Source organism: Pelecanus crispus, chromosome 6 (genome assembly GCF_030463565.1).
Source record: "Pelecanus crispus isolate bPelCri1 chromosome 6, bPelCri1.pri, whole genome shotgun sequence".
NCBI lineage: Eukaryota > Metazoa > Chordata > Aves > Pelecaniformes > Pelecanidae > Pelecanus > Pelecanus crispus.
The window spans coordinates 44,976,903-45,004,764 of record NC_134648.1 but is presented as its reverse complement, the minus strand read 5'-3'; the positions used below and the strand labels follow the sequence as shown (position 1 = coordinate 45,004,764).

Here is a 27,862-nt window from a genome sequence, read left to right as displayed (position 1 = left end):
GCAAGCGTTCGCCATCGGAGCGGGGGTGCGCTTCGGACGCCAGGGCCTCGCAGCTCGCCAGACCCACCGGGCCAGCCGCGCACCCACGGAGCGGAGGGGAAAACCCAGGCGGCTGCCGGACACGGCCGCAGCCGCAGCCACAGCCCCGGCCGGGGGCGGCTGCCCTCCTCTCCCCCCGCCGCGGAGCGCCCCGTCCCGCCCCCCCCGCAGCCACCGGGCCTCCCCGCGGCGGGCGAAGGCCGCCGCCCGGGCTCCCCGCCCGCCCGCCCCCTCGGGCCTCGCGCCCTCCCCTCAACGGCCGCCGAGCGCGCGCTGCCGGGGGCGGGGCGGGCCCGGCGCGCGCGGCCCGCGCCCGCCGCTCCCTCGCGAGAGGTGCAGCCGGCCGCCGCCGGCACCGCCCCGCGCGCCCCGCCCCGCCCCGCCCCCGCGCGCCGCAGCCCCGCCTCGGCCCTGGGCTCCGGGCGGGCCGGCGGGCGCGGAGCGCTGCGAGCAGCCATGATGGTGGGTCTCGGGGCGGCCGCGGTGCCGGGGCGGGGCGGGGCGGGCGCCTGCGGCCGGGTCGCTAACCTGTGCGCTTTGTCTCCCCCCCACCCCTCCCTGCGGCCGGCCGTGCCCCTCCGCGTCCCCCCGGCCCGCTCCGCCTCCTCTTCGCCCCCAGCAGGAAGGCTCGGACGACGGCCCAGATTTCCTCTCGGAGGAGGACCGAGGTGTAAGTGCCGCGGGGAGGCGTTAGGGACCCCAGGGGCTGGGCGGGGGCGGGCAGGGCTGGCCCCCTGCCCCGGGGGGCCCTCCCTCTGCTTGCCTGGCCCGAGCCCCCCGCCGGGGGTACCGGGGGGGGGGTGGAGGCGGGATGCCGGGGGGCGGCGGGCAATTAGGGTCCGGGGTGTTTGTCCGCCGGGGTCTGCTAACGTGGAAGTAGCGCAGCCGTCCCTCCGAAATGAAGTCTGTGTGTGCCTGTGTTTTGCCCTGGGTTTTCCATTGTTCTGTCACCCAAGTTTTGGAAGGGCAGTTTCTTTCATGCTTTTCTTGGAATAGCTGGAGAGGGGGTCGCGTGTGTCGCTAGAGACCCGTGCTCTCCCCCTGCGCCCTTCCCCGCTCTGGTGCCGGCCGCCCGCACACGCCCGGATTGTGCTGTGGTCCTGACCAGGTTGACCAGCCTGGTGGAGAGCCCCAGGTTCCATCTTTAATTGTGAGCCAGGGCCTAGGTGAAATAGCCCTGCCCTCTCTTCAGGCCCCAGAGGTTCTTCCATAGATAACTATGGGACATTTACATTGCGGGTGCGCGCTACGTAATAAACTCTTTATTGCAAAGAAGTTCTGCTGTTGGGACAGGATGCCGTGATTATGTTTCTTACAGAGAAAACCTTTTTCTCTGCCCTGCTGTTTCTGGCCTTCATTTCTCTTCTGACTGCTGCATCCATCTTTCTTTAATTTGCCTGCCTCACTTAAACAACAAATCAGCTAATCTAGTGTAAGTTACTCAGACCGATTACCCCTGTCAGTTAGTATCTAGAGAAAGACTGAGCGAGGTAGGAAAGCAGCTTCTGGGTTGCTTAGGTTGCCTTGGCTATTGCTGGTTATTAAAGTGGCTACATCCAGTATATTAATAAAAATACAAAATCTGAAAAAACACTGTGTTGGTATACCCTTTTATCATGCATGCCATACTCAAGTGTCAAATACAACGTTCAATAAATGCTAAGTGACTTTTGACTGTATGCATGTGTAGGAATTTAGTGCATTTTATGTTCCAATTTATGACCAGAAATTAAAAAAAGGAATTCTAGTATTGTATTAGGCCAATTCTGGCCACTGGAGAGCTCTTGCCTTTAATTACACAGCTACTTTAGTAAGAATACTGGATTAGAAAGAGACAAGGTGGAAATTGTTGTCCTTTGAGTGCCTTCAGAACAAGGACTGAAGAACTTGGTAATCATGGAGTTGTATTTTACCTAGGTTGTCCCTGGTATTTAGGAACAGATGTTGAAGTGCACAGTTAAGTTGTCTTTATCTGAAGATGAGGGTACAAGACAACAATGCAGATCTGACCCCGTGTGAAACTTGTTTGGCTGTTAGTTTTCCCTCTAAGGCTACAGGTAGTCAGAGTTCACAAGGTAATTTGAAAGCCTTAAGAAATCTCTTAGGCTTGTTTGTGCTCTCGGACAACTTACATCATCTCAGTTGGCCAAGTGCAGTCCTTTTCCCCCTCCCACCTCCCCCATCTTCATCCAACACTGAGGAATTAAACCAGAACAGTGTCCTTCTCCTTTTCCTATTTTTTTAGGGTTCTTATTTTCAGTCACTCTGGGTTTTTAACTTTTTCACTGCTGTGTAAATCCTTGCAGTTAAAACACAGGTTATCTTCATTACTTTCATTGTGATATAGAAAATCTAATCAAAAGCAATACTGGCAGTCTGTTCATGAATGGATTTGCTGTGCTTTAATCTTCAAAACTTTTTTTTTTTCCCCTTAGGAGCAGTAGTAAAAATAAAACAGCTTTTCATAAAGTGTTTCCCTGGTTCGGATTTGTTGCCTTCCTCTGTTCGTGATTGGAAGATGAGTAGGTCAAGCCTTCATTTGAAAGCATGGATGGCAACTTCTAGTTAGAGTAACTGAGCTTTTAGTTTTGAAAATCAGTGCTCTTTGCTCTCTAGAATTTGGATAAGGCTATGACAACTGTACATTTAACTCTTCAGAATCACGTTGGTCAGCTACAGTTGTGTTAAGTTTAACGTGGGGGTGATGGGATGAAAAGAGAGCTGGAAACAATGGTGATGCCACAAACCCCAGTAATTTTTCAAACAATTGTGTTATACCATATGGAGCCTTTTCTGCAAAATTGTAAAACAGCCCTGAGAATCATCTTTGAGAAAGCAGCAGTGGGTGGTCTGTAGAAGGAACTTATTGTAAATGGTCTGCATAAAATGAACTTGCAGGAATTGCTTTTCTAAATCTCCGTTAGGAAGATGCTATTGAGTTCACTTGGAGTAACTCTGTTCCTGCTGGGGTTTTTTGTGGTCTCTCTAATGTAAACAATACATGCTTTGAAGGGTGGTGTAGTATTGCTCTGCTGGTACTGTCTTGTGTATTTTATATCTATACAAACTTTAGCCGACTTGGCTAGTGCTCTTGTCCACTCATTTAGGGGAAATGAGCTATCCCTTAGAACAGGTCTGCTAGAAAATGCTGTGATGACACTTTGTAATCTTTTGTTGTAAAAGTATGGTTTGTTTCCCTTGCTCTGTCTATTTATCTGCCTGTAACGAACCCGCTGAAGGAAGGGTCCTTTAACATTTTTGAAAGAGCTTAGAGTATAGAAGCTACTGTTGTTAAAGGATGACATTACCTAGGTATGTAAGGTTTGGTTGTTTCCCTTGTCTCTACCAGCTTCATTCCGTTATCATTTGAAGTATAACTGATCCTTGAGCAAGAGCTAAAGTGCTAAATCCTCTCCTTGCATTGTGTTCTCTTTTAGTACTGTAATGTCGCTTAGCCCTGGTTTTGGCTTCTGATGTTTTCTAGACCCTTTGAATAAAACAGAGACTTTCTGGGTTTAGCATAGGAAACTGTAAAGCAGCTAAATTAAGTTAGCTTTTGTTTTGCAAGTTGTCCAGCATGGGTGCAGAGAACGCATCTAAGCGTAAAATTATTGTGCTATGGTGTATGTATTACATTGAGGGGAAGGGGGGCAAGATACAAAGGGACTATATCCCACCTCCATTTTTTCCAGAATGTAAGGTTCTTACATTTCATTTTTCATCCAAATTGGACTTTTCATCCAAATCAAGTTTGTAGTATTTCTTTTTTTCATCTTCTACTCCCTTCATGACTAGAAAACCATCCATTGGTGGCGGTTTTCTTTTGGAAGTAGTGACAAAGAGATTGCTTAAGTTTGTTTTGTGATGTTGGTTGTTTGTGAATTTAATTCCCAGTAATGCAACATGAACCATTGTGTCACATGAATACATGTAAAGTCCTTCAACTTTCTGATTGTCTTTGACACCTTTCATAAATGCTTCATTACCGTTGCAGATGAAAATGTTCTCTGTTGGCAGTCAGGCTACACAGCATAATTTAACATATGATTAAACTCTTCAAGACCCTTACAAACTTAACTTGGTATAAATCAAACAAATAGTCCTCTACAGCTGTATGTCATGAGTGAAGTTGTCATGTTTAGGTAGTTCTTAATTTTCTCAGCACAGATAAGCATTTTGTTTCTAAAGTTGTGAACGATGCATATGGCCAGGTTGCGCTGCACTCAAGACTGCATATGCACTAGTGACAAACTTGAACAGCTGTTATACTGAATCTTAGAACTTTGTGTTGTACCGCTTTTTAAAAAAGGAGGGGAAAAAGCATTTTAGTATAAATTTTTGTGACCTGTGAAAGACTACAAAAATACCATTTGGATAATCCAGATTATTTGCCGAGATTACTCTGTTTGTTAATGTATTCTGGGGGACTGGCAAAAAACAGATAGTACCCCAGACAGGTTAACCACTAAAAACTTTTTTACAAGCTGAAAAATGTGGTGTCATGACATAAGGCAGACATTGGTATGTCAGATTATATTTTTCTTTCCTAAATTAGATGTTAAGCACATTGGAAACTCAGTAGGAACTAGGAGATTCTGCCTCTGAGAAGTGATCTGCAATGGATCGTTGCATGATAATAGGCCTTTGTGTGAGGCAGTGACCCCCTAAACCTTGGGAAAACAAAACAAAAAGCGATGCCTGAATCACATGTGTGAATATGTTACTGTGCGGTGGTTTTAATGATTTCCAACTTTGTTGTAAGGAAAAGCTATTACTATTTGTGTAATAGCTATTGAAGTCTTATATAAATTTTGCTAGCCTAGCAGAATATGCTAGACTGTATGATTTTGGTTTACTTTAATACACTAATTCTAAGATATATTAGTCTGGTTGCTGCTACATAAGCAGCAGAGTTGTCCGTGCATTGAGGTTAACAAGAAAACTGGAGTGGGAGCTGACCACTGTGATTTAAGATGAGGATTAAGATAACTGGTGGAAAACAAGATGTGGCAGTTGATGCTTCTCTCCTAGTGCTGTTCCAGTGCCTTGCAGTGTTATCTTCAAAATCTGCTCATGTGTAACCTTTGTGCTGTGTGTTGCTGATACTTAAAGTGTTTTTGTATTTGAGTATGGACTTCAAAATGCAGTCCTGAAAAGTTTTGCAGGGAAAAAGTGTATCTTTGTATGGCAAAGCATTTTTATACCATAGAATGTGATATTTCTAGAAAAAAAAAAGCAGCATTGAAGAAAACACAGTGTCTCGATAAAAGGTAAGCCTCATGAGCATGATGTTGAAATATTTTTTGACAATGAGATTGGAGAAGATTTCAGAGTCAGTCTTACTACTTGTAAAAATATTCTGAATGTCTGTTTGTCATGATTAAATTGTCATGGGACAAATTGCTCTAGAACAACAAGGGTGCAGGGACTCAAATTTCCAGTTGGGGCCTAGGAGACATTATAGTTTCGCCAAGTACTGTTGAAGGTTTTGGTCCAGTTACTGCCAAACGTTATGGTGCTCAGATAATCTTCCAATTTTTCTATATTTTATCATTGTCTCATTTTCTTTTCAGTGTGACTTTGGAATTATTTTGTGAGAGAGTTCAGGTTTCATGTCTTGTGGGAAAAAAATACGCGTATTCCTTGCACTTTTGCCATTTCTCATGCTGATTTTGAAGAGATTGAAATCTTGAGTTTGGGGGTTTTTTTGGGGTGGGTTTTTTTTTTTCCTTCCCAGAAAAATATTTCCAAGGAGACTTACCTCTGTGAAGTTCAGCATATTGGGGTTTTTTATGCTTATTCAGTATATCACGGGAAATGTTAAACAAAAGAAAAGTGTAAGAATGTGAGTAAACCAGGTCTTTAATAGCTCTTGCTCCTTTAAAATATAGGACTACTTTTCTCCTTAAAAGTACCTTTCCAACTGTTAGTACCTTTATAATTACCTTTAGAAGTACATTGACTTACAGCAGGTTGTTGATTCAGGGAAGCAGGGGAGAATGAACAGAAAAAAACTATTGTACTTGCTGCTGTCTGTAAACGTGCTTTGTCTTGACCATCTCAGTTACTAGCAAGTTAACCATACACAGAAATGACAATAGTGCACCAACAAGGAGTATGGTAAAGGAAATTATTTGTATGGTCATGTGTGCCATAAGGAGTACTACTGGAATTTCTTTTTCTGCTGGAAATAATCTTTTAATGTTGGGTTTTTTAGTAATCTGTCTTCAGACTTTTAAGGATGTTCAGCCTTGCAAGATCAGGGTTCTTCTCAAGGGAGGAATAAGGAAAATAGAATTAACTTTTTTTTTAAAAAAAAATTTAAGCTAAATATATTTTTCTTTGTTTAGCTTAGAGCAATAAATGTAGATCTCCAGACTGATGCTGCTCTGCAAGTGGATATCTCGGATGCACTCAGTGAGAGGGACAAAGTGAAATTCACTGTCCATACAAAGGTAAAAGCCTGGGTTTGTACATGGAACATTTTCTTAATTATATAGAAAAGAAATTTTGCTTAAACTGTTTATTGAAAGCAGTGTAACGCAATCCAAAGGAAATGAGAAAGTATCATTATCTCATGTTTAAGAGACTGTGTAGCTGCAGTGCTTAAGAAGATGGCTAAAAAGTTAAGAAGTTAAAAAACTGTTTAGAAAAAAGTGACATTCAGATTTCTGTACTGATGTGTTGTCATGCCATTCCCATGCTTATTAATTTGCCTGTTTGGAGGTAGAATCTTTAATATACCTCAATCTTCCTCAGTGTAGTTTTTTATTAGATTAGCCATAGTTTCGGATTCTAAAAATACAGAATCGTAGAATCGTTTAGGTTGGAAAAGACCTTTAAGATCATCCAGTCCAACCATTAACCTAACACTACCAAGTCCACCACTAAACCAATTAAGGGTAGAGTAGTAATTTCATGTTTCCTGGCTTGGTGGCTGGGTTATTTTTTAATGAAAGTAAAAACTAGGAATCACTAAGGTTGGAAAGGACCTCTAAGATCAGCAGTCCAACCATCAATCCAGCACCACCATGTCCACTAAACCGTGTCCCAAAGTGCCACATCTACCCATTTTTTGAACACAAACGGGTAGATGTGGCACTTTGGGACATGGTTTAGTTCCATATTTCATAATGGAATTACATTTAAGAACCATTTTGGAATTACATTTAAGAACCATTTTGGAATTACATTCAAGAATTGTTTTGAGTTACTGTTTTTTTTATGGCTTGTCGTCTGTTTTTAGATTTGAATGTTTATTGATCGCAGAATCACAGAATAGTTGAGGTTAAATAAAATTTCTGGAGATCATTTAGTCCCATCTCCTCCCTCACTCCCACCATTAAATCAAGGCAAACCAGAGCACATTGCTCAGGACTTATCTGTTTGAGTTTTGAATATCTCCAAGGGCGGAGACTGCACAACCTCTTCAGGCAACCCATTCCAATTGATTACTGCACTAATTAAGATGGGGGTTATTATTGCTGTATGAACTTTTTTTTTGGTCAGATCCTTACTTGGATTATTGGATTATTTTTACAGGGATTTTTTTTTGTTGTTCCTTCAAGGTATTTTTCATATAGTAATGAAAAACATTTTGTTTTCTTGTTTTTTTTGGTGTGTAGTTTTGGTTTTTTCCCCCATAATTCTTCCTCCTTTTCCCCTTCTAGAGTTCCTTACCAAATTTCAAACAAAATGAATTTTCTGTTGTCCGGCAACATGAAGAGTTTATTTGGCTTCATGATTCTTTTGTTGAGAATGAGGACTATGCTGGCTATATCGTGAGTATTACAGTTCTTTCTGTTTATGTGCAATATTTTCTGTGGACAGTATCAAAAGTACTTGTGACTGCTTTCAAATGCAGTGGAAATGGCAGATGTTCATTCCTTCTAAAATCAGATCAGATGCTCTGATACTTCATTTTATGCACTTACACAAGATTAATTGTTGAAGCAACCTTGGAGGAAAGTTACTGTAGTTGTCATACTTTCTTGCCTTTCACTCCTAAGGAGTGAGTAGTTTAATCTGTATCCAAGTGTATTTTTAGTCCACCATGTTAGAAGTGTGGGAAATAGGTGAACTGTATAACTTGGTGGTATTGTTTTTGCAAGCTAATGTTTAACTTAGTTACAAGTTTCATGTTGCCTTAGTTTTAGATGGAATGGCAGAATGCAGTAACTGAGCTCTAGTAATTAGGCTTTTCCAGTTTTCATTATGAAGATCAGAATCATTTTACCATAAATCAGTTGGAGGGGAAAAATAAAAAATGCAAATACCATCTAGAACTACAGAAAAAATTAATACACAACTTATGTTTTGAAGTTTATTTCAGGCCTCCGGGGAACAGAGGTCCCAAAATAGTCACCTTAGGATACTGCCTATTAAAAATGGGTGCTGCTGTTCATACTTTAATTACAAATAGGAATATTTGTCATCTTTTTGTGAAAGTTAGGTATTCATTTTGTGTTTGGGGGGCTGTCTACTGATTCAGAAGGTAAATATCTATTTCTAATTGGCTAGTGGGTATATTATGATGAATATAATCTGTGATGTGTCATACCATTCTTGAGCTAGTCTCTTTTTAGTCAGAAAAGCTATTTGAAGTGACTAGACCTTCAGTGTGGTAATAACTAGTTTCAGACAGTTGGCTGCATAGATGCTGGATTTTTCTTTTTTTAATGCATTAATGTAATGGACAATTATCGGTGAACTAAAATTTAAGCACAGTTGAGCTTTGTTCTGTGTCCCTTTACTGATAGCAATTCAGGACTAGTTTGACTGTGGTGTTTTCTCTTTCAATGTTCATGTGCTATAGTACAAGATTAACCAAGAGACTTGTTTACTGTGTGCTTTGTTATTTCAACAGATATATCTTTAATGTCAACAGTGCTGCAAGAAAGAACTAGTGCCTGCAAACAATATGGAATGGGGTTTTTTTTTTGTTTAAAGTTTGGGGGAGTTATAAACGGATGGTGTGAAAGCAATTGTGGAATTCTTTTTTCTTTAAACAAGAAACAATTCTTACCAAATAAGCTAAACCAAAACTAATTATAAAATAATTATTTCAAGTTTTAATTAATTGTATTGGGAAAGCTTGGTATTATTTGGTTTCTGTTGTAATTCAACTACCGAAGCCATTAGTTAATTCTTTAGTAATCTTCAAGGACACTTGGCCAAAATTGGTGTAGTAATGCAGCATGTCCAACTCATGAATGAGAGAATTTATCCATAAATGCTGTAATGAATGATGAAAGAGAGTGCCATATATTAAAAAGCTGCAGGCAATTTACAGTTCCTGTACTGAATGGATGTTGTTTGACTGAGATGATGAGCAATTTTTAAAAATTTGATTCAATTCCAGATTCCACCAGCACCACCCAGGCCTGACTTTGATGCCTCAAGGGAGAAATTGCAGAAACTTGGAGAAGGGGAAGGATCAATGACTAAAGAAGAATTCACCAAGATGAAACAAGAACTGGAGGCGTATGTAGACTTGATTGCTACTTTTTTCTTTTGGTTTTTTTATCCCTTTATTTTTTTTAATGCTGTTTGTTGCCCTTTGTTTCTGATTTCACTGTAATGGTTCTCTGTGAGATACAGGCTTGAGAATCCAGTTGCTACATAACCAGGGTTATCTTAGTGATCATGATCAGAGCCATTAGGAAAATTGTAGAAATAATTTCATGGAAGATCTTCTGAAACAGGAAAAAAAACAGCTTGTTCTTGAGCATTCTTTTATAAGGAAAAAAATAGTTAGATCCTTTTCTTCACAGAACACCTGCAAAGGGAGGAGGTAACCTCTATCTTGTTTAGTTCTGCTGTTCCACATTTTGTAAGCATAATGGAACTTTAAGGTTTATACACGTAGTGTTTGAACTCAGTATTTTTGCATGTGGTTGGTACTGTAAATATAGATGCCAACCTTCTGTTCCCCAAGAAATACGGAGATTAGTAGAAAATACTTTTTTTGACACTCCCTTTTTTTGCACAAGGAGAATATGCTTCCTGAAAATAGTATTTTTCCTTACTGTGAATTTAATGTGTATCAAAATATCTGCTCTAAGGCTTTTTGTTCGATATTGATTTACACAGTGAAGTTTCTCCTTGCTTCATCCATTTTCCTTATCATGCATTCACTTCTTTGATCTTTTTCCTGTCATTGGTTTCAGTTTTCAAGTGTATATTTACGCTGCTTCTAGACTGCTTCTATCAAGAGCTCTGAATTGGCAAGAAAAGTACACAGAACTCTTAGAACTGCTGCTTTCTCTCCGAACTCCAGCTGCTGTGAGCAAATGTCTTAAAAAGCTCTGTATTAGTGTTACGTACAACATAATTTATAGCAGAGTAGATATACACTTCATATGCAGAAAACTGGAAATTAGCAAAACACTATAGATTTTAAAGAATCTGTGGTTTTCCAGCGGCCCTGATCATGATTCTCTTGTGGTCTGGTTAGGGGTTGGATAACACAGAAAACTTTGGGTTTCTTCTACTGCCACCTCCATCCTCTGCATCCTCCTTTTTTGTCTTCACTGAATGACTACTCTCTCTGAGATCAAACATCTCCCAACACTGGCCCTGCCGGTTTGCTGGTATGTAAATCTTAACCTCCTTGCACATAGTGGAAGGAAAAGTGTTGATGATCATTTCACCATTTGACCTCAGAATGTGGAAAAGAGCCCCTTCCTCATTTCTAGGCAAGTTACATCTTATTCATTGAATTTGCAAAGCAAAATGGATTCTAGCAAACTTGTATTGATAAGAATGCCTTCCTCTTAATTAAATCACTAATGAGTAATCACTTTAAAGTTGAGTTGGCTGAACTGGGCAGCTACATGATTGTCATGGTTAAACATGATTTTTTTCATTGTACCTACCAAATGCAGCACTTGATTTCACTTTTAGAACCACTATGAAGCAAGACTTCCACATAAGCTTCAGCCCCAAAAGGCTGGGTGCTTTAACATGGAATAAAAGACTGCTATCTAAAGAGCTAACAAAACTACATGACCATTTGCATAAGTAAGGAGGGTGCAAATAGGCAAGGGGATGGAGATGGGGAGGAAGGAATTTGCACATCAGCTACATAGTGCCTAGTGACTGTAGTCTGTATCGCAATTTCTTGATTTTTGGGGAGTTGGGGAAAGGACCATTAAATGAGGTTACACTTTCAGCAAACCAGTCTGTGTTAGCTAGCCTTAAAAATTAGAATGTATCAGTTGAGTCTTCATTAAAAGTCTCTCTGTAATTTGTTAGGGCTTCAAATTCCCCCCTAGTATTAACATTGTACTATTTATTTATGTGTATATCAAATATTGGAGTGATAAACTCTACTATATCAGCTTATAATTTTGTATTCTTACTGAGGATCTCTTAAAGCTGCTCACTAGGCTTATCTCAAACTTAATTGCTTCATGTGAAATTCTTATGTCTGTCTTGTTTCTTGTTTTCAGTGAATATCTGGCAATATTCAAGAAGACGGTTGCAATGCATGAAGTGTTTTTGTGTCGCGTGGCAGCGCATCCTATTTTGAGAAAGGATTTAAATTTCCATGTATTCTTGGAATATAATCAGGATGTGAGTATTGAAAACTGAATTGCTGGCGAGAGAAATCAAGATGTACTTTTATGGTAGGATGGAAAATTGATTAAGAGGGCTTTACCTCCTGCAGCAAATTGCATCAATTCTCTCATACCAGACATATTTGTATTGTAAAAGTTAGAAAGTCATTTAGTCTGTAGGAGTTAATTTTGCTGCCAGCTGGGGAACCAAGTGCACTATGTGCTGTAGTCTATTAATGGGAATCCACTATGTTTTGGATTAAAATGATTAGCTTTTGGTGGTGATTTCAACATGACGTTACACTTGTCCACTCTTTGACTGAAATTTTTTTTTTTTTTTGGTGAGGAAGAATGATGCAACAAAGAACACTGATTTTTAGGATTTAGAACTATGGTTTAAATTCTGTTACTAACAAAACTAGGGAGGATTTCTAATGAAATGTTCTGATAAGTAAAGCCTCTTTGTTAATAATGTACGTGAAAATTTGGTTAATTTTTTTTCTAGGTATTGGACTAGTGTGGCTATCCACATATTACATACAGAGTTGCTATCTAATTTTGAGTTAATGGAGAAGACTTGCTGGATTCACAGTAACTCTTTGGTGTTGGAGTTAGTGGTTGCTTATATTCTGCAAACATTTCTTAGTTGCTTTTTAAAATTGCAGAAATCAGCATTGAATGTTGAAGAACACATTACAAAGATTGGCTCGACTGAGTGTACATGCTTAACTTCAAAACATGTTAACAGAGGATGCTTTTGTTGCTTGATGTAGAAATGCTTACCGGTCAGGAACTTGGTTTTACCGAAATCAAGCAAATTTAGATGGACTGGAAGAGTGTGAGGAGGCTGAAACCAACATTATCCTCAGTGCAGTGAGGGGTAAATGTTTCTGTAGTTTCTGAAAGTCAATGATCTGCCATTCTACACTTAAAAGAGCAAAACCTGGTTATGTTAGGTTAACTCAACAGCTATACTGTGCGTGATAAATACTGTATTATTGATAACTGAAATGTACCCCTTGTACATTTGGCATTATCTGTAGGTGCTAGAATGTTGCTGGTGGTTTTTTTGGTTGGTTTTTTTTTTTTTTTTTTGGTGTCATCCCCTGCCGGAATAGTATTTTAGGTGATAAAGAACAGCCTAGTAAATGAGGTAGTCCGTCATTCTGGGTGCATGGTGCCCTGTCCCCATTAATGCAGAGTATAAGACTAAGCAGAGCGCAGGAGTAGCAAATGGTGGTATGTAGTTCTATATTTTTTTTTTAAAGCTTCTGTTGCCTCCAGAAAATGAACTAACTTGATAATTGAATTTGTTTTTCAGTTGAGTGTTCGTGGGAAAAATAAGAAAGAGAAACTTGAAGACTTCTTCAAAAATATGGTTAAATCAGCAGATGGTGTCATTGTTTCAGGAGTAAAGGTGATTACTGCTTAACATAGAAAAATTTAAAATGTATGAACGTTGTTGTCCCCTTTTTTAATGAAGCAGAATTTTACATAGCTACAAAAAAGGGATTTCTGTAGCGATGTCTAACAAGAATTAGAGGCAGAGTATGGGAAGGAACCTGTGGCCCTGGATGCAAGATAACCGAAAGCTATCTGTTCCTTCTGTGAAACAAGAGCTTTCAGTACTCTTTCCCCTGTTTTATGAAATTAAGCATTTTTTTAATGCATAGATAATTGATAATCTTGGTTTTTGTTCTGGCCTGTCATTTTATATAGTGGGAAGGTGCACTAGCTTTGACAACTGCTGCAGCTCAGAAATTACTAACACAGTGTGAATTTTACCAGCCTTGTAACATCCTTCTACTGTTTCAAAGCTAAGAGCAGCAGGCAGTAGAGGTGATACTATTTTTCCCGGTAGATGCAAGAATGTAACTGAGACATTTTGATTTTTCCAAAAGTTGAAAGATTGGTTTTATAAAAAGCATAAATTCTGCAGAAGATGATTTTGATCTCCTTTCTTTTTAGTGGTAACTTGGCATTTGCAAGCAAATTAGAGGAGCTAAAGTTCCTAGTTGTTGAGTTTTGAAACTGCTGGAAAGTGGATATAACCATGGATTAATTATGACTGGGAGAAAAATATGAAGTCCAAGTAACCAGCAGTTTTCATAAGCATATTTTTCAAAGCCCATGTTGTAGGCTATTCCATGGTATTGAGCATCTGTGCTATTTTAGAGGGTTTTTTTAAAATAAATGTAAAACAACCAACTCGAATTGTATACAGAAAATATTAAAATTTGCCTACATTTACCAACTTGAAAGAAATCTTTATCAAGATCAGTGTTCCTGAGCTAGGAGTTCATATTGTCTCTTCTGTGACTGCAGCATTTGTGCAACTGGGAGTCTTTCTTCCCCTCCCCTTTTTGTAGGTAGATGTCCTTTCATTAAGTACTTGACATTTATTCTATTTTTCTGTCACCAAAGTGGTAGTTAGTAGTGAAATTATTTCCTTCGCTTCAGGTTTAGTTATGTAGAATTTTAAGATGCTTGTTACAAATTCCTAATTCTTAATAAATTCTTAATAAAACTTCAGATCATGATGAAATAAGTGAAGAAGAAATCAGTTTACGTAAGTGCCATTTTAGACAATAAAAATAGATTGCATGTCATGTCACAGCAAGAGCAATATATGCAAATTTACTCTGCAATTGCTCTGTAGAGTGAGTGAAATCCTGTTTTTTAAATTGTTCTTGTTTTTTGTAGGATGTGGATGACTTCTTTGAACATGAAAGAACATTCCTTGTAGAATATCACAACCGAGTCAAAGATGCCTCTGCCAAATCTGATAAAATGACAAGATCACATAAAAGTGAGTTCTTTTTCCAGGGTGAAAATAGTACCAGTTGAAGTGTACAGAAGTGGTTCATGAAGAGCCGTAATTTTTAGTTTTGTTTTTGCATGCAAAAAGTTAATTAATTTCTCCAAGCATAGTCTTCGGATAGTCTAATGAAGTTTAATCTGACTTTCAAAGTTTAGCCTTTGCTGTAACAGACTGGATAGCTTAAGAACAGCCCTGATGCGACACTGAAGATACCTTGATTCTTCATGCTGTCCCTTTGAAGAAAAACACACTTTATGTAATAATATTTTAAGTCTGATTTTTAGTCTTTAAAGTGTAAAGGTGGGTAATATAGCAGTATATGTGATTTTACTCCTAATGAAGTTGCTCTTGACTGGATGAGCTTGCATTCATCAGAGTGCAATTTTTTGGCACACTAGGCATTGCATTACCTTGCTGAGCAGCAAACTCCTATGTGGACTGTTAGTTCTAGACTGGGAAGTCAGGTTTCCACCTTTCAGCCTTTTTGAATGGAGACTGGAATGTGTGCACTCAGTAGCTTGATTTGCAGGACCCCTTTTCTTACTGAGGTGAGGTTTTCCACTTAGCTATTGATTTCCCTTCCTGACCGGAGTGCTAGCTAATGTGATTTCTGGAAGCTCTAGATAGTTTTCTCAAGTGCAATGCATTTATGTGAGAAAATGGAAAATCTTTGGTTTAGGACCACTGTGTTTGGTTTATAGGATTACTGTGTTTTGAGAAGCTCGGAAAAAAATTGACCTTCATTGCCCTTGATTTTTAAGTTTTTGTGCCTAGATAAAATTGAACTACTAGATTCTATCTACTTTCTGGAAATTTGTGTCTGATTCACAGATTCTGTCTTCACTATCTACAGTAATACAGTTCACACAAAACCAGGCCACAAACCTTTTATGAGTCTCCATTGGTAGGGACTCGAAAGTGGATATTGAATGAGACATTAAACCAAGAATTTACTGAGCTCTTCAAACGCTTCTCTTGCTGTCGTATCAAGACTGAGTCTTTTGTAGCTTTACTATTTATGCTAAGAGATGGGGAGAGTCAGTTACGGCTTAATGAAGTACTAAGGGGCCCTGTGTCTTCATTCAGTTCCCACCTGAAGTGGTTCCTGGTGTTTTGTTTGCTTTCTTAAAATGAAAACGACTTCATTCATGGTAGTTTGGTGCCAAATATTAGTGAGCCTTTCACATTGGTTGTATTATTAGAAATGAGGTTGTAGAGGATCCGATTGGAAAGGATTGATCAAACTTATGACAAAGCTTCACTGGTTTTCAGACTCAAATCACCTGGGATGTTTATTGACAACTTTGATCAAACTGCAAATTGGGACAAATGGCACCTTTTGAAATTCCGGCTAGAGGAGTAGAGCAGTGACCTTGGAAGCCTGTTTTGGAAATGGGCAATCTGTAGTTTATGGGTAACTTATGACAGACAGACAGCTGCAAGGCTTGCAAAGATAGTGACTTCCTATTTCCAGCAGAAAATCTATTTTTCTGTTTCAATGGGAGTAATAGAAGGGGAGGTTAATGGCTTCCTAATACCATTCTTTACTGTAACCAACTGCACTGATGCCCTTGGGATGTATGGAGTAATGAATTGGGTGGAAGGTGACCCACTCAATCTGTTAAAACAAGGTTGTGTTACTTAAAAAAAAAATTCTGCTTAAAGGCATATAAACTTCAAAATTAACAAGGAAATATATTTTCCTGTTCATTGCTTGGATTTGTTAGCGTTTTCATCATCCATTGAGTTTATACTAAAAGCTCTTTAAAAAAGCCATCTGTGCAAAGATTTGATTTTTATGATTACTGTATAGCAGTACCTCACTAGTCAAATTACGCAGCCTTCTTTACAAACCCTGCTTCTAACTTCATTGTTTAAAATGCTTTAACACTAATGCTACATCAGCCAGTGACCGCTTGATGAGGTAAAGGTTTCCTGAAAATTTGGCGTGTGATAGAAAAGGTGTTGTGCATGTACCACTGTATTTCAGTAGTTTGGAGTTTGCATTCAATTTACTGCTTTCAAGCACACAGACTTACGCTTTGTTGTTGTTAGACTGTGAATTTTTTTTTTTCCCCCAAATAGCTTTAGATGTTAGGTTCAGATTTTAATTCAGACTTTAGCCATTGAGTTTGTACATCTTCCACCAAAATAAAACCTAAGAAAGTTGCACAATAAATTTACCCAGCAGGTGCTAATTGTATTAACTATTCCTAGATAAATTACAGACTTCATGATTTGGTGAGAGCGCCACGTTTATTGTGTGAAGTTGTCTTTCATAAGTGACATTATTGAGATTTTATTTCTGTTTTTGTGTTAAAGCATATTCCTTTTAGAAATACACCTACTCTTGAAGAAAGAGAGGAACCTAAAAATTTTCAGAAAGAAGAGGAATGAAATAGTAAAACAAGTGCTTGTTTGTTTTTCTAGATGTGGCGGATGACTATAATAGAATTGGTTCTTCATTATACGCATTAGGAACGCAGGACTCCACAGATATATGCAAGTAAGATGTTGTTAATAACTTCCGGGGGAATTTGCTAAGTAGCAGTCTTAACGGTGACCTGCTGAGATTGGTAGCTCTCTTGTGATGAGAAAACCAGAATTTATTATAGTTACATCACGTTAAGAGATTTTCCTCTCTAGTGTTTCATTTCTGTAACAGGCTGTTTTAATATTTTTGCTTTAACGTTTGTCTTGGAAAAAATATGCTCTTTTCTGCAGTTTGTAGAAAATTACACAGATGAAATGGAAAAGTCCTCACAGAATAAGAAAAAACCCCAACTCTTTCACCAGGTTTTTTTAATTGTTTTAAGTGCTTTGACATGTGCAGCAAGAACAGGTCTCAGTCTGAGTATACTGATTTTTGTGGGTGTTCCCTGTACCAACATCTTGAAAAGTAGTTTTGCTGTTCTGGCAATTTTACTGCCTTTAGGAAAAGAAAGGAATCTACAGAGATCCCTAAAACTTTGAAATAGAAGAGGGCCTCTATGTACAAATGTTTGTCCTTTAATCTTTCAGTGATTTGCTTGAATATGAAGTTTGGTGTAAATGAAAGTAAAATTTAGTTAACTAGCTTAAAGATGTTGATGCTTGTGAACATGTACACTTTTATTAGAGTTAGTGTGATGACAGATAGGAGATGAGTATGAAAGTTAACTTATTTTTATTAATTTACCTGAATTACAGTGATACACTTCCAAGTGTGGTGATAGCTTACATATTGATTATTTTGATTATAGTATTGAGATTTGATGTAGTCTATTAGGGTCTGTCAGGAATCATGGCTGTCTCCTGTCAAAATAGGATGATTTGACTGTAATTCCATCTGCTGTTACACTGAACTCTAGTATTGTCTCCTGTGATGATGTGCCACATTGTTGCTCAGCCTCCCTGAATTCAAAGTAGGGCATGTGTCATGTTTACTGTGTGAAGAAAAGTACATTCAAATTTGAGTGAAGGACACTTGATAATAGCGTAGGACTGTTAACCAGGGTGGTAATGTTTGGGGTTTAATTCAGAGAAGCATAAAGAATCCCTGAGGAGCTGGGCAATTATTCTTTAGTAAAAAACATCCATCCATTATGCTTTGTTTGTCCCTTACCTCTTCTTAAGTTGTACAATTCCCAGATGTTTGATGTGCTACAATACGAAACTATGTTCTCTGCGTTCGGTGAATTACAATTCTAAGCAGTGCCTTGGCAGTCTTTACTGCCAGACGCAAATTATATTTTGAGTTCTAGAAAGCAATTGGACTGTTCAGATTAATGTTGTAATATAAGCTGTTTCCTTTGTGCAGGTTCTTTCTGAAGGTATCAGAGTTATTTGACAAAACAAGGGTATGTACTATGAAGCCTTTTTAGATACATTCTTTGTGTACATCCTGGCAGTGCCAGGAGATCTTGTGTCAAGTAGACATTAATATGTGGATGTTTTATGGATGCTGCTATATGAAGCATTTAAGCAACATGTGGTAGGGAATGAAAAAGCATAAGATTTCAGTCATCTGTTTTGTAAAGTGATTGATCCTTAGGGGTCTTCAGTCTACTAAACATTTCTAGGCAGTCTTCCTTTCTTCTGTGTAATACACTAGTAAAGCTGCTGTTCCTCAAAAATGCTTAGAGGCCTTCCATACTTGTTACTGGGTATCACAGAACTTGTTATGGAAAAAAGAAATGAAGAAATGTAATCCTCAATACAAAAAATGGCGGTCATGCTGCTTTTTTCTGGAGCCACGATCTGTTTCCTGCAATTATTAGGCTCAGAAATACTATTGCTGATGCTCTTAACCAGATTTTCAAGTATCTTGTCTCTTTTGCCTTATTTGTTTGGCTTGGTAGAGCAGAAGATACATACCGTGTATTGGGAAAACTTTTGAATGAAAAATGTATGCATTTCCTAAACACAGTTATACCTGCATAAATACGTACTTTAAAGAAAACAAAGTTAATGGAATTACTTGCTTTGACCTAAAATGTTGCCTTTTAGAATTTTTTTTTTTAAATTAGGTTTAAAAAATGCACTTGCAGACTATTTCTAAATTCACAGAAATGTCTGTTTCAAATACAAAGAAGTAAGTTTATTGGGCTTTTGGACCATTTAATACATGCAGTCACACACCTAGTCTGCAAAGGTGCCTTAAAAATTTGTTTTTCTTTGATCTCAAAACACAACTTCTTGTGCAACTCTTTATTCCAGATAAGTTCTTGTTTCTCCACTGTTTTCTTAGTGTATGATACATATAATTGAAATTGGAAGAAAGCATTGTTTAAAATAGAAAGCTAGTTGTCAATTACTGCTTGCACAGTAGGTTATTGCTTATATTTTAATACAAAATTATATACTGCTTCTCGTGATGCATCTTTAAGTATTCTGTCACAAATACATGATCTTAGTTTTTGAAAAAGACAATCTGTCATGTACTGTTGTATATTTTTTGTTGTATTTACATCATACAAGTGAATACCCAAAATCCAGATGTTTTTAAATTGATGCTTTTACTTACTTTTTTTCCAGAAAATAGAGGCCCGGGTATCTGCTGATGAAGATCTTAAACTTTCTGATCTTCTGAAATATTACCTGAGGGAATCTCAAGCTGCTAAGGTGAATTTTATGGGTTTTTTTGTGCAGTGAAATAGTATTTCTTTTCTTTTTAAAAAAAAAAAAAAGAGAGATAAGGAAAGAGATATAAGGGACCATCTTGGGAAATACACAGCACATAGGTTAAAATGCTGCCACATCTAGCCTGCAATTTCTCCCTCAGCTGTAAAAACTGGATCTCTGTTGTATATAAGCAGTAACAATGCAGTTGCTGACTGTGGGACTGACTATTTGAAACTGCGTGATCCACTTACACTGTACGATTTGGCCCTGATAATTAGAAACAGTGTAAGAGCTGTTGGTGAATCGTTCATGTGTTTGCAGTGCATTTGCTGCTTGTAGACTGCAAGCAATTCTACTTCTTTTTAATATTCAACATGGATACTCCAGATGATCTGCAAGTGCTGATACAAAAACACATGGGCAAGATTTGATATTCTGTACCTACAGAAAATTTCATTCTTAGTGTTGTTTGATGTAAGATGATTAAGTAACATGACAGAATGACGAAGCATTTGACAGAAAATATGTGTTGTTAGATCACAGCAATAACTGTTGCACAAAAAAATGCTACTGCTGTTTCTTGGACCCGGTGTGTATTTCAAATACATTATCTAAATATAGTTGGTCTCTAATCTTAAGAAGCTGTGAAACTTCCCACGATTGCCCCTTCTTAGGCTTTTTGGAGTATCATCTAAGCCATCTGTTGCTAGCCTCTGTCAGACAAGATGCAGACCAAACAATATTAAATTGTGTGTCTGATCCAGTATGTGGATCCTATGACTTGCAGGATGAAGTAAAGTGAGTGCAAATAATTTAGTAAGAACTGAAATATAGCAAGAAGGACCAAAATTAATCTGATTTTTTTTTTTTTAATTATTTGGTATATACTAAAATCCTTGGGTAGATTCTTGTAAACTCTGTATGTCCGTTATGTTTTTTTTAATAGGATCTCCTGTATAGAAGATCTAGGTCACTAGTGGATTATGAAAATGCTAATAAGGCACTGGATAAAGCAAGAGCAAAAAATAAAGATGTGCTGCAAGCTGAAACTACTCAGCAAATATGCTGTCAGAAATTTGAGAAAATATCTGAATCGGCAAAACAAGGTATTTTGGTGGTCTTTGATCCTACATTACTACTTGAAAATTAACAGATCTTAGAGTATTATTATTGAGAATAGATTTTTGTTCTGTTTCTTAAGCTTAACTATTATCTTTTAACCAGTATTTACTTATTTTAGAAAGTTGAAATTATATTTTCCTTTGGCTCCTCATAGCTCCATTAGGCAGAGAAAATTATTTGTTAACCACTTTTTTTATATGAATATGATAGGATACAGAATGATAACTGCTAGCAGTAAAGGCAAACGTAATCTTTTAAACTATTGCTGGAATTCCTCTTTTGGTTTTATGCATTCTACTGTGAAGGCAGCAGTCTGTTGCAGAGATGATACTACATTAGAAAAGGGAGAGACCATGAAATGAGATTTCACTGAAGTTGCAGTGTTACAGTAGCTGTAGAGAAAAGGAACCTTACTTACATGTTGCCTTTTTCCTGGAAACTTACTTTCTTTTGTTTTTTGGGCTAAGATTGTTGTGAGTTGGTCGTCATCCGACTCATTTGGGGCAGATTTGTTCAAGGTTTAAAGAACCATGCTCTTTTGTTTTTATCATTTAAGAGTTATTTGACCCTGTAAATCTGGCTAATATTCCTATAAATGAGACGGTGGAGAATGAGTGATCCCATTAGCCACAAAGGTATATCCATAAAGCATACCTGCTTCCTCTGTTGTTCATGCTAGTTTTAGCTTAGTATCTTCCCTAGATACTTTTATATGTCAGCCTTCAAAAAATGTTGAATAAGATAATTAAATGTTTAAAAGCATCCACATTGCGGTCTTTTTTTTTTTTTTTTCAAAAGAGCTCTGTGTCCACAAAAGGTTAGCTAGAGATGAGGAACTGCAATGATCATTTGCTTTCATCCAACAATGTAGCAGTATCTGTGAGTCTGGAATGCGCTGAGTTTCTTGTTGCCTTCTCTACCCTTTATCTCTTCCATCCTGAAGGAAAGTCTGTTAACAGTTGAGGGACTAGCAACAATACTGTTAATGAATCCATTTTTACTTTCTGTAGAACTGATAGACTTTAAGACAAGAAGAGTTGCAGCATTCAGAAAAAATCTGGTGGAACTAGCAGAACTGGAATTAAAGCATGCTAAGGTAATTGTGATCCTTTTTGGCCTGTGTTTCAACTGATTTTAAATATTACATACTTAAACAACCAAAATAGCTACATTTGTTGTGTGACATGCACTTCATATTCAGGAAGGGGAATCTGAAGGTAAGCATCATCCAGAAAGGTGAACTTTCTTGAACAACAGGGGGCGGGGGGGAAAGTATAGGTAAAATATCTCTGAGGGACTGGTGTGCTTGAGGTACCTTTGGAAAACTCAGCTCCTTGAAGACAATTTTGGCTTCAGTTTGATGTTTCTCTAACTGTTTGATATTTATAGCTGCAGAGTTTGAATACCTGCCTATTTTTAAAACCTCATCTCACCGTTTTACTGTGAGATAGGAAGTGGTTTCTCCTGTTACCCAGATGTCGTGTGAGTTCAAAGTGTACAAAAATTCAGCTGTATTTCCCCTAAAGTCTTAAAACTTTTCATAATACTTGACACTATTCAGCCTTCCTACTCCTCTGTGTGTAACAGCTGTCTATATCCAGCCCTGAGTCTCCCGGGAATCCCCATGTTTGGTCATGAATGTACTGGTTACGGGTTTTAGTGAAATCAATAGTCCTAACAGTCATACTTGCAACAATTTTTATTGATTTACCATATCATGCTTTAGTTAGGGAATGAATCCACAGCGCTTCTGTCCTGCTTCAGTCATTGACATTTCATCATCTCTTGTAACTGACCCTTGCTGAATCCCTGTGTGCCTTGGAGTGGAATGCTTAAAAAACATCTCTAAGACTCACTTGTATTAACTCTGTGCAAGTCAAAATCTTGTAGTAATATTCTCTTGAGTTTTGACAGCTAATAACTGCAGAAGACGGGGAGAAAATGCTTAAGTTCTGTAGCTTTCAACTGAACAGATATGTGCTTCTTGGTGTCCTCAGTTTACCTGGAAGAGCTTGAATTTTTTTAGCTGTTCTTCATTTGTCACTGCAGCTTGTTTTTAAGATGTAGTTCTTCAGATAGTCTGTCTCAGTCTGTGACTTACCTTGTCTTAGTAAATTTACTAACAAGGAGTATATAAGGCTGTAATAGAAGCTTTGAACTGTAGTTTCGTTTTTGAAGGTGAATTCTTTTTTTTTTTTTTTTTTTTTGCTGACCCTTTTCACCTACTTTATCATGGAGCACTGTAAGATTCCCTAGACAGTTTTGAATATTTAACGCTTTGCAATATAAAAGGTCATTTTGACTAAGGGTGACAGTTCTTGAAATGTTAACAAACGTTGTGACTTGTGGAATGAAAGGATATTTTGTTTCTCGCTAGATTTGAGTTCTGTTTTTTCAAAGCCTGTGTCTTTTATTATTCAAAACAAGTTAGTACAGATGGATCAGTTTGGTTGCTGTGCTTTTATTTCTACAGATTCTGAGTTGGATTACTACAGAATTTACAAGCGCAATAGATCATATTTTTCAATTTTATATAATGGGAAATTTTCTTATTAATGCTATAACTAGCATATTTGAGGATAGGCTTATGGATATTTTTTTATTAGTCTGTACAGAGTATTGAAGGATGAAATGGTTTGGTGGAGACTTTCTGAGGTAGTTCCATAAAAGGAAGAAAGAAGATACGAAAAGCCTTGGGGTTTTTTTTGAGATAGTATTGTGCCCTGATGTGTGAAGAGCAATGTTAGGGGAATATGAAGGTTTCTCCTTGTCCTGGAGAAGATGTTTTTGTACTTGTGGCAATGCAAATCGTGAACAATGTTCCCATTTCAGGGAGGCTAGGTAGCCCTGGTTTTGGCTGGGCTAAGCTGGGGTGTTTGTAGACACCTAATTCCTCTTGCAGTAGAGCCAAAAGAGGGCTGGTAGAAGCAAAAAGAAAGCTGGTTTTTTTTTTAATGTAGGCAATAAATTAATGAAATCAGATCAAAAGCCCCCTGCTTTAAGGTTCTGGACAAAATTCTTTGCCTGATGCTACGGCAGTCCCTGTCTTCATGCTTTTGCAGCTACGGGAGGCAGGTGAAGTTCTAGCAGCCCCAAACTGGAAACTGCTTGGCTTGTCAATGGCCTGTGGAGCACAGCACTCCAAAACTTATGCAACATGACCTGTTATTCAAGTCTAAGTGCTCTTTCTGGCAAAAAAGCTAACCGGGCAGCAGGGGCTAGGGGCAACAGATCACACTGCTGCAGGCTTTTGCTACAAGTCTTCTCTTACGTTCTTTTTGCTGGAACAATAACGCCCAGACTAGATGTCATGCAGATGCATCTGTCTCTAAATCAGTCTAGACATGTGTCTTCTGGACTTGGAGTTGCCTGGCACAGAAGGCATGGAGGTGAAATCTGATGCAGCAGTGGGTGCTGGAACTCACCTGAGAGGCTGTCTTTGGGAGGAATTCAGCCACAGTGAAGGCAGCTGCATGACTTACTGTTAAAAGTTGTTTGTTCTGTGTGGAAAGAAAAACACAAATCCCAAAACACAGAGATTGCTGCACTGAAGAAGTCAGAATGACCAAACTATTGAGAGACGGTTCTGAGAGACAGCTCGCATTTCCTGAGCCGTATCAGGCTGTGGGGCTCTAGAAGCCTGGAGGGTGATAGGGAAATCAAGTTTTTAGTAAATCAAGGGCACTGTACAAATACTAAGCACACCCTCTCTGCCCAGTTATGTTTATACTACTTCCTTATAAAATACTTGTTTTAATCTGCTAATATCCTCTTATCCTTTCCTCGTTGCAGCTCAAGACTTTTGAAAAAGCTAAAAAATCAGACTGTGGGTTGAGATTGCTTTAAGTTGATGCAAGTGCAGATTCCTGCCAGGAAGGATGATGATGCATGACTGTTCCTTTCCCTTATGTTGGCAATTCCCTATTAGTGCACAGCTGCATAGTAAGATCAAGCTAAAAGTTGCTCTGGGTTTTTCTAAGCTTTACTTTCAGTCTTGTTTTCACAGCATCCCTTGTGTCAAAACGCATAGTTTTGACTGGGAGGGTCTTGAGAATGAGAGAGAGCTGCCGCCTTAGCAGCAGCATGTACCCTAGATTTACTTAAAAGTAGCTGCCAGACTGCAGCTTTAGATTCTGCTTGGTCTCTGACCTATACTAAACAGATTGATGTTTCTTTTTCTGTGGCCATTCTGGCTGACTATCCCTCTAGGGAGTGTTTAGCTTCTGTTTTGCTAGCTCTGTGTTTCTTCATGACTTCAGGCAGCTGTAGCTCATGTAAGACCTTATTAAGTGTTTGGGTATTTAGTGCAAAAGCTGCATTTAAACCTATTCAATATTTTAAACAGTTGGATTTTGAGGTGTTGCTGTGTTGGACTTCATGCCCAAGAAGGGAGGTTTGGTAGCTGGTGAAACTGCTAAGGTTATAATCATATACTTCAAGCATTTATAGCCTTGGCTGTACTTTTGTCTTTTGACAAATTAATTGTAACTGAGTAAGATAAGACACTTCCTTCAAATAAAAAAGAAAATTCTCAACATCTCTTTCCCAAATACTGATATATACACTCTTGCATCTATGGGTTTTTGTGGAAAGAGAATTCGTTGCATTCCTATCAACGGACATCTGTTTGGAACTGACAGAAGATGGGAGCAAACTCCAGTGCCTAAGGGATTTGGTTAAATGCTTTGTCAGTAATCCTTTCTTTCCTGAAAAGGATGTTTCTGTCACCATGGTTCTGCCAATAACTGTAGTATCTAGATCTTAGAGTCTGAGTTGGCAAGAAACACTTCTGAATCTGAATTTATAGAACTTTCTTGAGCTATTCTGATCTAAGTCAAGTATGTCAGATGTTGCCGCCAGAAAGAGTAATGGCTCACAGCCTCTATTGTCCCTGACTTACTGTAATTTAAATAAGGTTGTTCTTGTGAACTTTATAAATTTGATCTAATGAAAATGAATGATTTGCCTATTTGGAAAATTTCAGTAGATTGGCTGGCTAAGTCTGGAAACGACTGATGTATAAAGGATGTCTTGGTACCATCTTTTCTTTAGAGTACTGCACAGTGGCCTGTGAATTGCAAATATACTTCATACTGTGGATGGGCTGTAAAGAGATGGCCAAAAGATCACTGTCACGCTTTTGTTATAGGTAATATGCATGCAGTCTCAGTTATACTTCAGACTGAAGTATTCTGTTTAAAGACTGAAGACTTCAGACTGAAGTATTCGTTTTCATTCATTACAGCCAATAATCAGCTGTTCAGTAACAGAGACCTTAGATTTATGAATCCTGTATGCCGCAAAGATGGGCCACCAAGTCCCCATGCACCTCATGTATATTGAACGGTTCATATCACAGAATTACAAGCCTTTTAAATAGTTTCTGAGTGTCCTCTGCCAGTATAGGCATACAAGGACAAAAAGCTGTTGAAGCCATAACTGAAATCGCTGTCTTCTGGAGAAAACTGAAAAGGATTCAGTAGACACAACTGGGAATCTTCTACTTTGAAGTATTGAATTTAGTTAATTGCTTAATCTGGATTATGAGAACCTTAATGGGGGGATAGAATTACGATCTTTTACTTTTTTGGGCTGCGGGACAAGTGTCCTTCTGCCTGTCTACCACAGGTCACTTGGAATGCTTTCAACTGAAAAAGTAAGAATTACAGATTCTTTAGTACTTGTGTGGACTGTTTATCAAGGATGTGCAAATCACAGCTACTGGTACTGTTTGATTACATGCTTTTGTTTGAAGTTTTCTTTACAGGTTTCTTTTTGGATCAAAACAATTTTAGAAGGAAGCAGTTTCTCCCACGTTTATAACTGGGCATTTTATCTGAACCTGATAGGAATTACTCTTAACACTGTCAACAACCTAACATTGTTTCTTACACAGAGATTTCAGATTTGGGAGCAAATCTAGTACAGCTGTTTAATGGTGAATAACCAGTACTTTAAAGTGATCTAAGCACAAAACAGTGTAAATACTGTGAATACCAGGTTGGGTGGGTTTTTTTCTGGGAAGTAAATCCTGGCTTACTTGTCGATCACATTTGCTTAATTCACAATTTGAAGTGTCAGTTCTAGAAATTCATTCAGAAATCTGAAAGTCAACCTGTATGTTTTTATGGTAGAGTCAGAATGCTTTAAGTAGGATTTAAAACTGACCTACAAGTGTTTGAAAAGAAGGGCAGAACTTGGCCTTAGAGACAAAGCTTAGTTAATGTTCTGATAATCACTTCTGTAGCTCTGGCTCTAATGGCTAAACTCAACTTTGATGGCTAAATCACCTGGCTAAGTATGTAAATCAGTCTGTTGTCTTTCAAACAAGGCCTGTCCTTGAACAGAGCTATGAGCTTAGATGGCTGGTATGGCAAGGAGATACTGAGTCCTGTGAATTGGTTCACATTTCTTGAACTCGGTATTTGGTATAATATATGAATAATTCTGCTTTGGGAATAATATTCCAGTGACAGAGTAATGGTGATACTATATAAAAATGAAAACTTGGTAACTTTGAGCTTCATTGCTAAGAGAGTGCTCTGCAGTGAATAGTTTTTGTGGCCAGACTAGATCTTTAGTAAGAAACTTGTGAAGAAACATTGAAAGGGTACTAAATGCTTATTTTTGAATCTCAAGTCGGCTCCGTTTAGTTCCATGACACAGTGCTCCTACATTCAAAAAACTCTTTTAAGATGAAAGTTACTTACATAAATATTTCTACATAAGCTTAATACCTCTCTGTTCTCCTTTAGTGGTGTCATTGCTATTTAAAAAACATCTTTTTGCCATGAGTGTAAAAGAAAGTAGGGAAATGTGGTCATATTTTTCTTTATTTTTACAGGGTAACTTACAGCTGCTGCAGAGCTGCCTGGCAGTGTTAAATGGTGACACATAAGCTACGCTCCGTCCTCCCACTAACAAGGGCTGCCCTCCTCTGGATTTTGTTTTCATGACTTTAAAAGTAGGGATTTACAGTTCCCTGGAGAAAACATTTGACGAAGTGCGCATAAGCAAGCTCCTTCTTTCAAAAGAATTAAAACAAACACCTGAAAGTAGCTCCAGACTATATGAAGCAACAGCATTCTTGTTATACCTACATATTCATGTTTATTTAATCATTACATGCTTTCATTGTCCAGAAACCAAATGCTCTGTTTTTTGTGAAAATAGCCAATATAATTATGTTCATGTTATGAATACTATGATATGGCTG

General features: G+C 38.4%; 1 protein-coding gene across 2 annotated transcripts; it reads left to right on the top strand.

Annotated features, from left to right (window-relative positions):
* Positions 1-476: 476 nt before the first annotated feature.
* On the top strand, positions 477-27,623 carry SNX6 (sorting nexin 6). Of its 2 annotated transcripts, none has more exons than XM_075712992.1 (14): positions 477-501; positions 662-709; positions 6,390-6,494; positions 7,710-7,820; positions 9,401-9,522; positions 11,493-11,616; positions 12,922-13,017; positions 14,304-14,409; positions 16,852-16,927; positions 18,221-18,260; positions 19,438-19,524; positions 20,471-20,630; positions 21,657-21,742; positions 27,491-27,623. In XM_075712992.1, exons 1-14 carry the CDS (start codon positions 496-498, stop codon positions 27,542-27,544), a joined length of 1,221 nt encoding a protein of 406 aa, XP_075569107.1. In that variant the 5' UTR covers positions 477-495; the 3' UTR covers positions 27,545-27,623. The 2 variants fall into 2 exon arrangements, with proteins under 2 accessions (XP_075569107.1, XP_075569106.1); XM_075712991.1 differs by having other exon boundaries at positions 483-501; positions 659-709.
* The last annotated feature ends 239 nt before the right edge of the window (positions 27,624-27,862 follow it).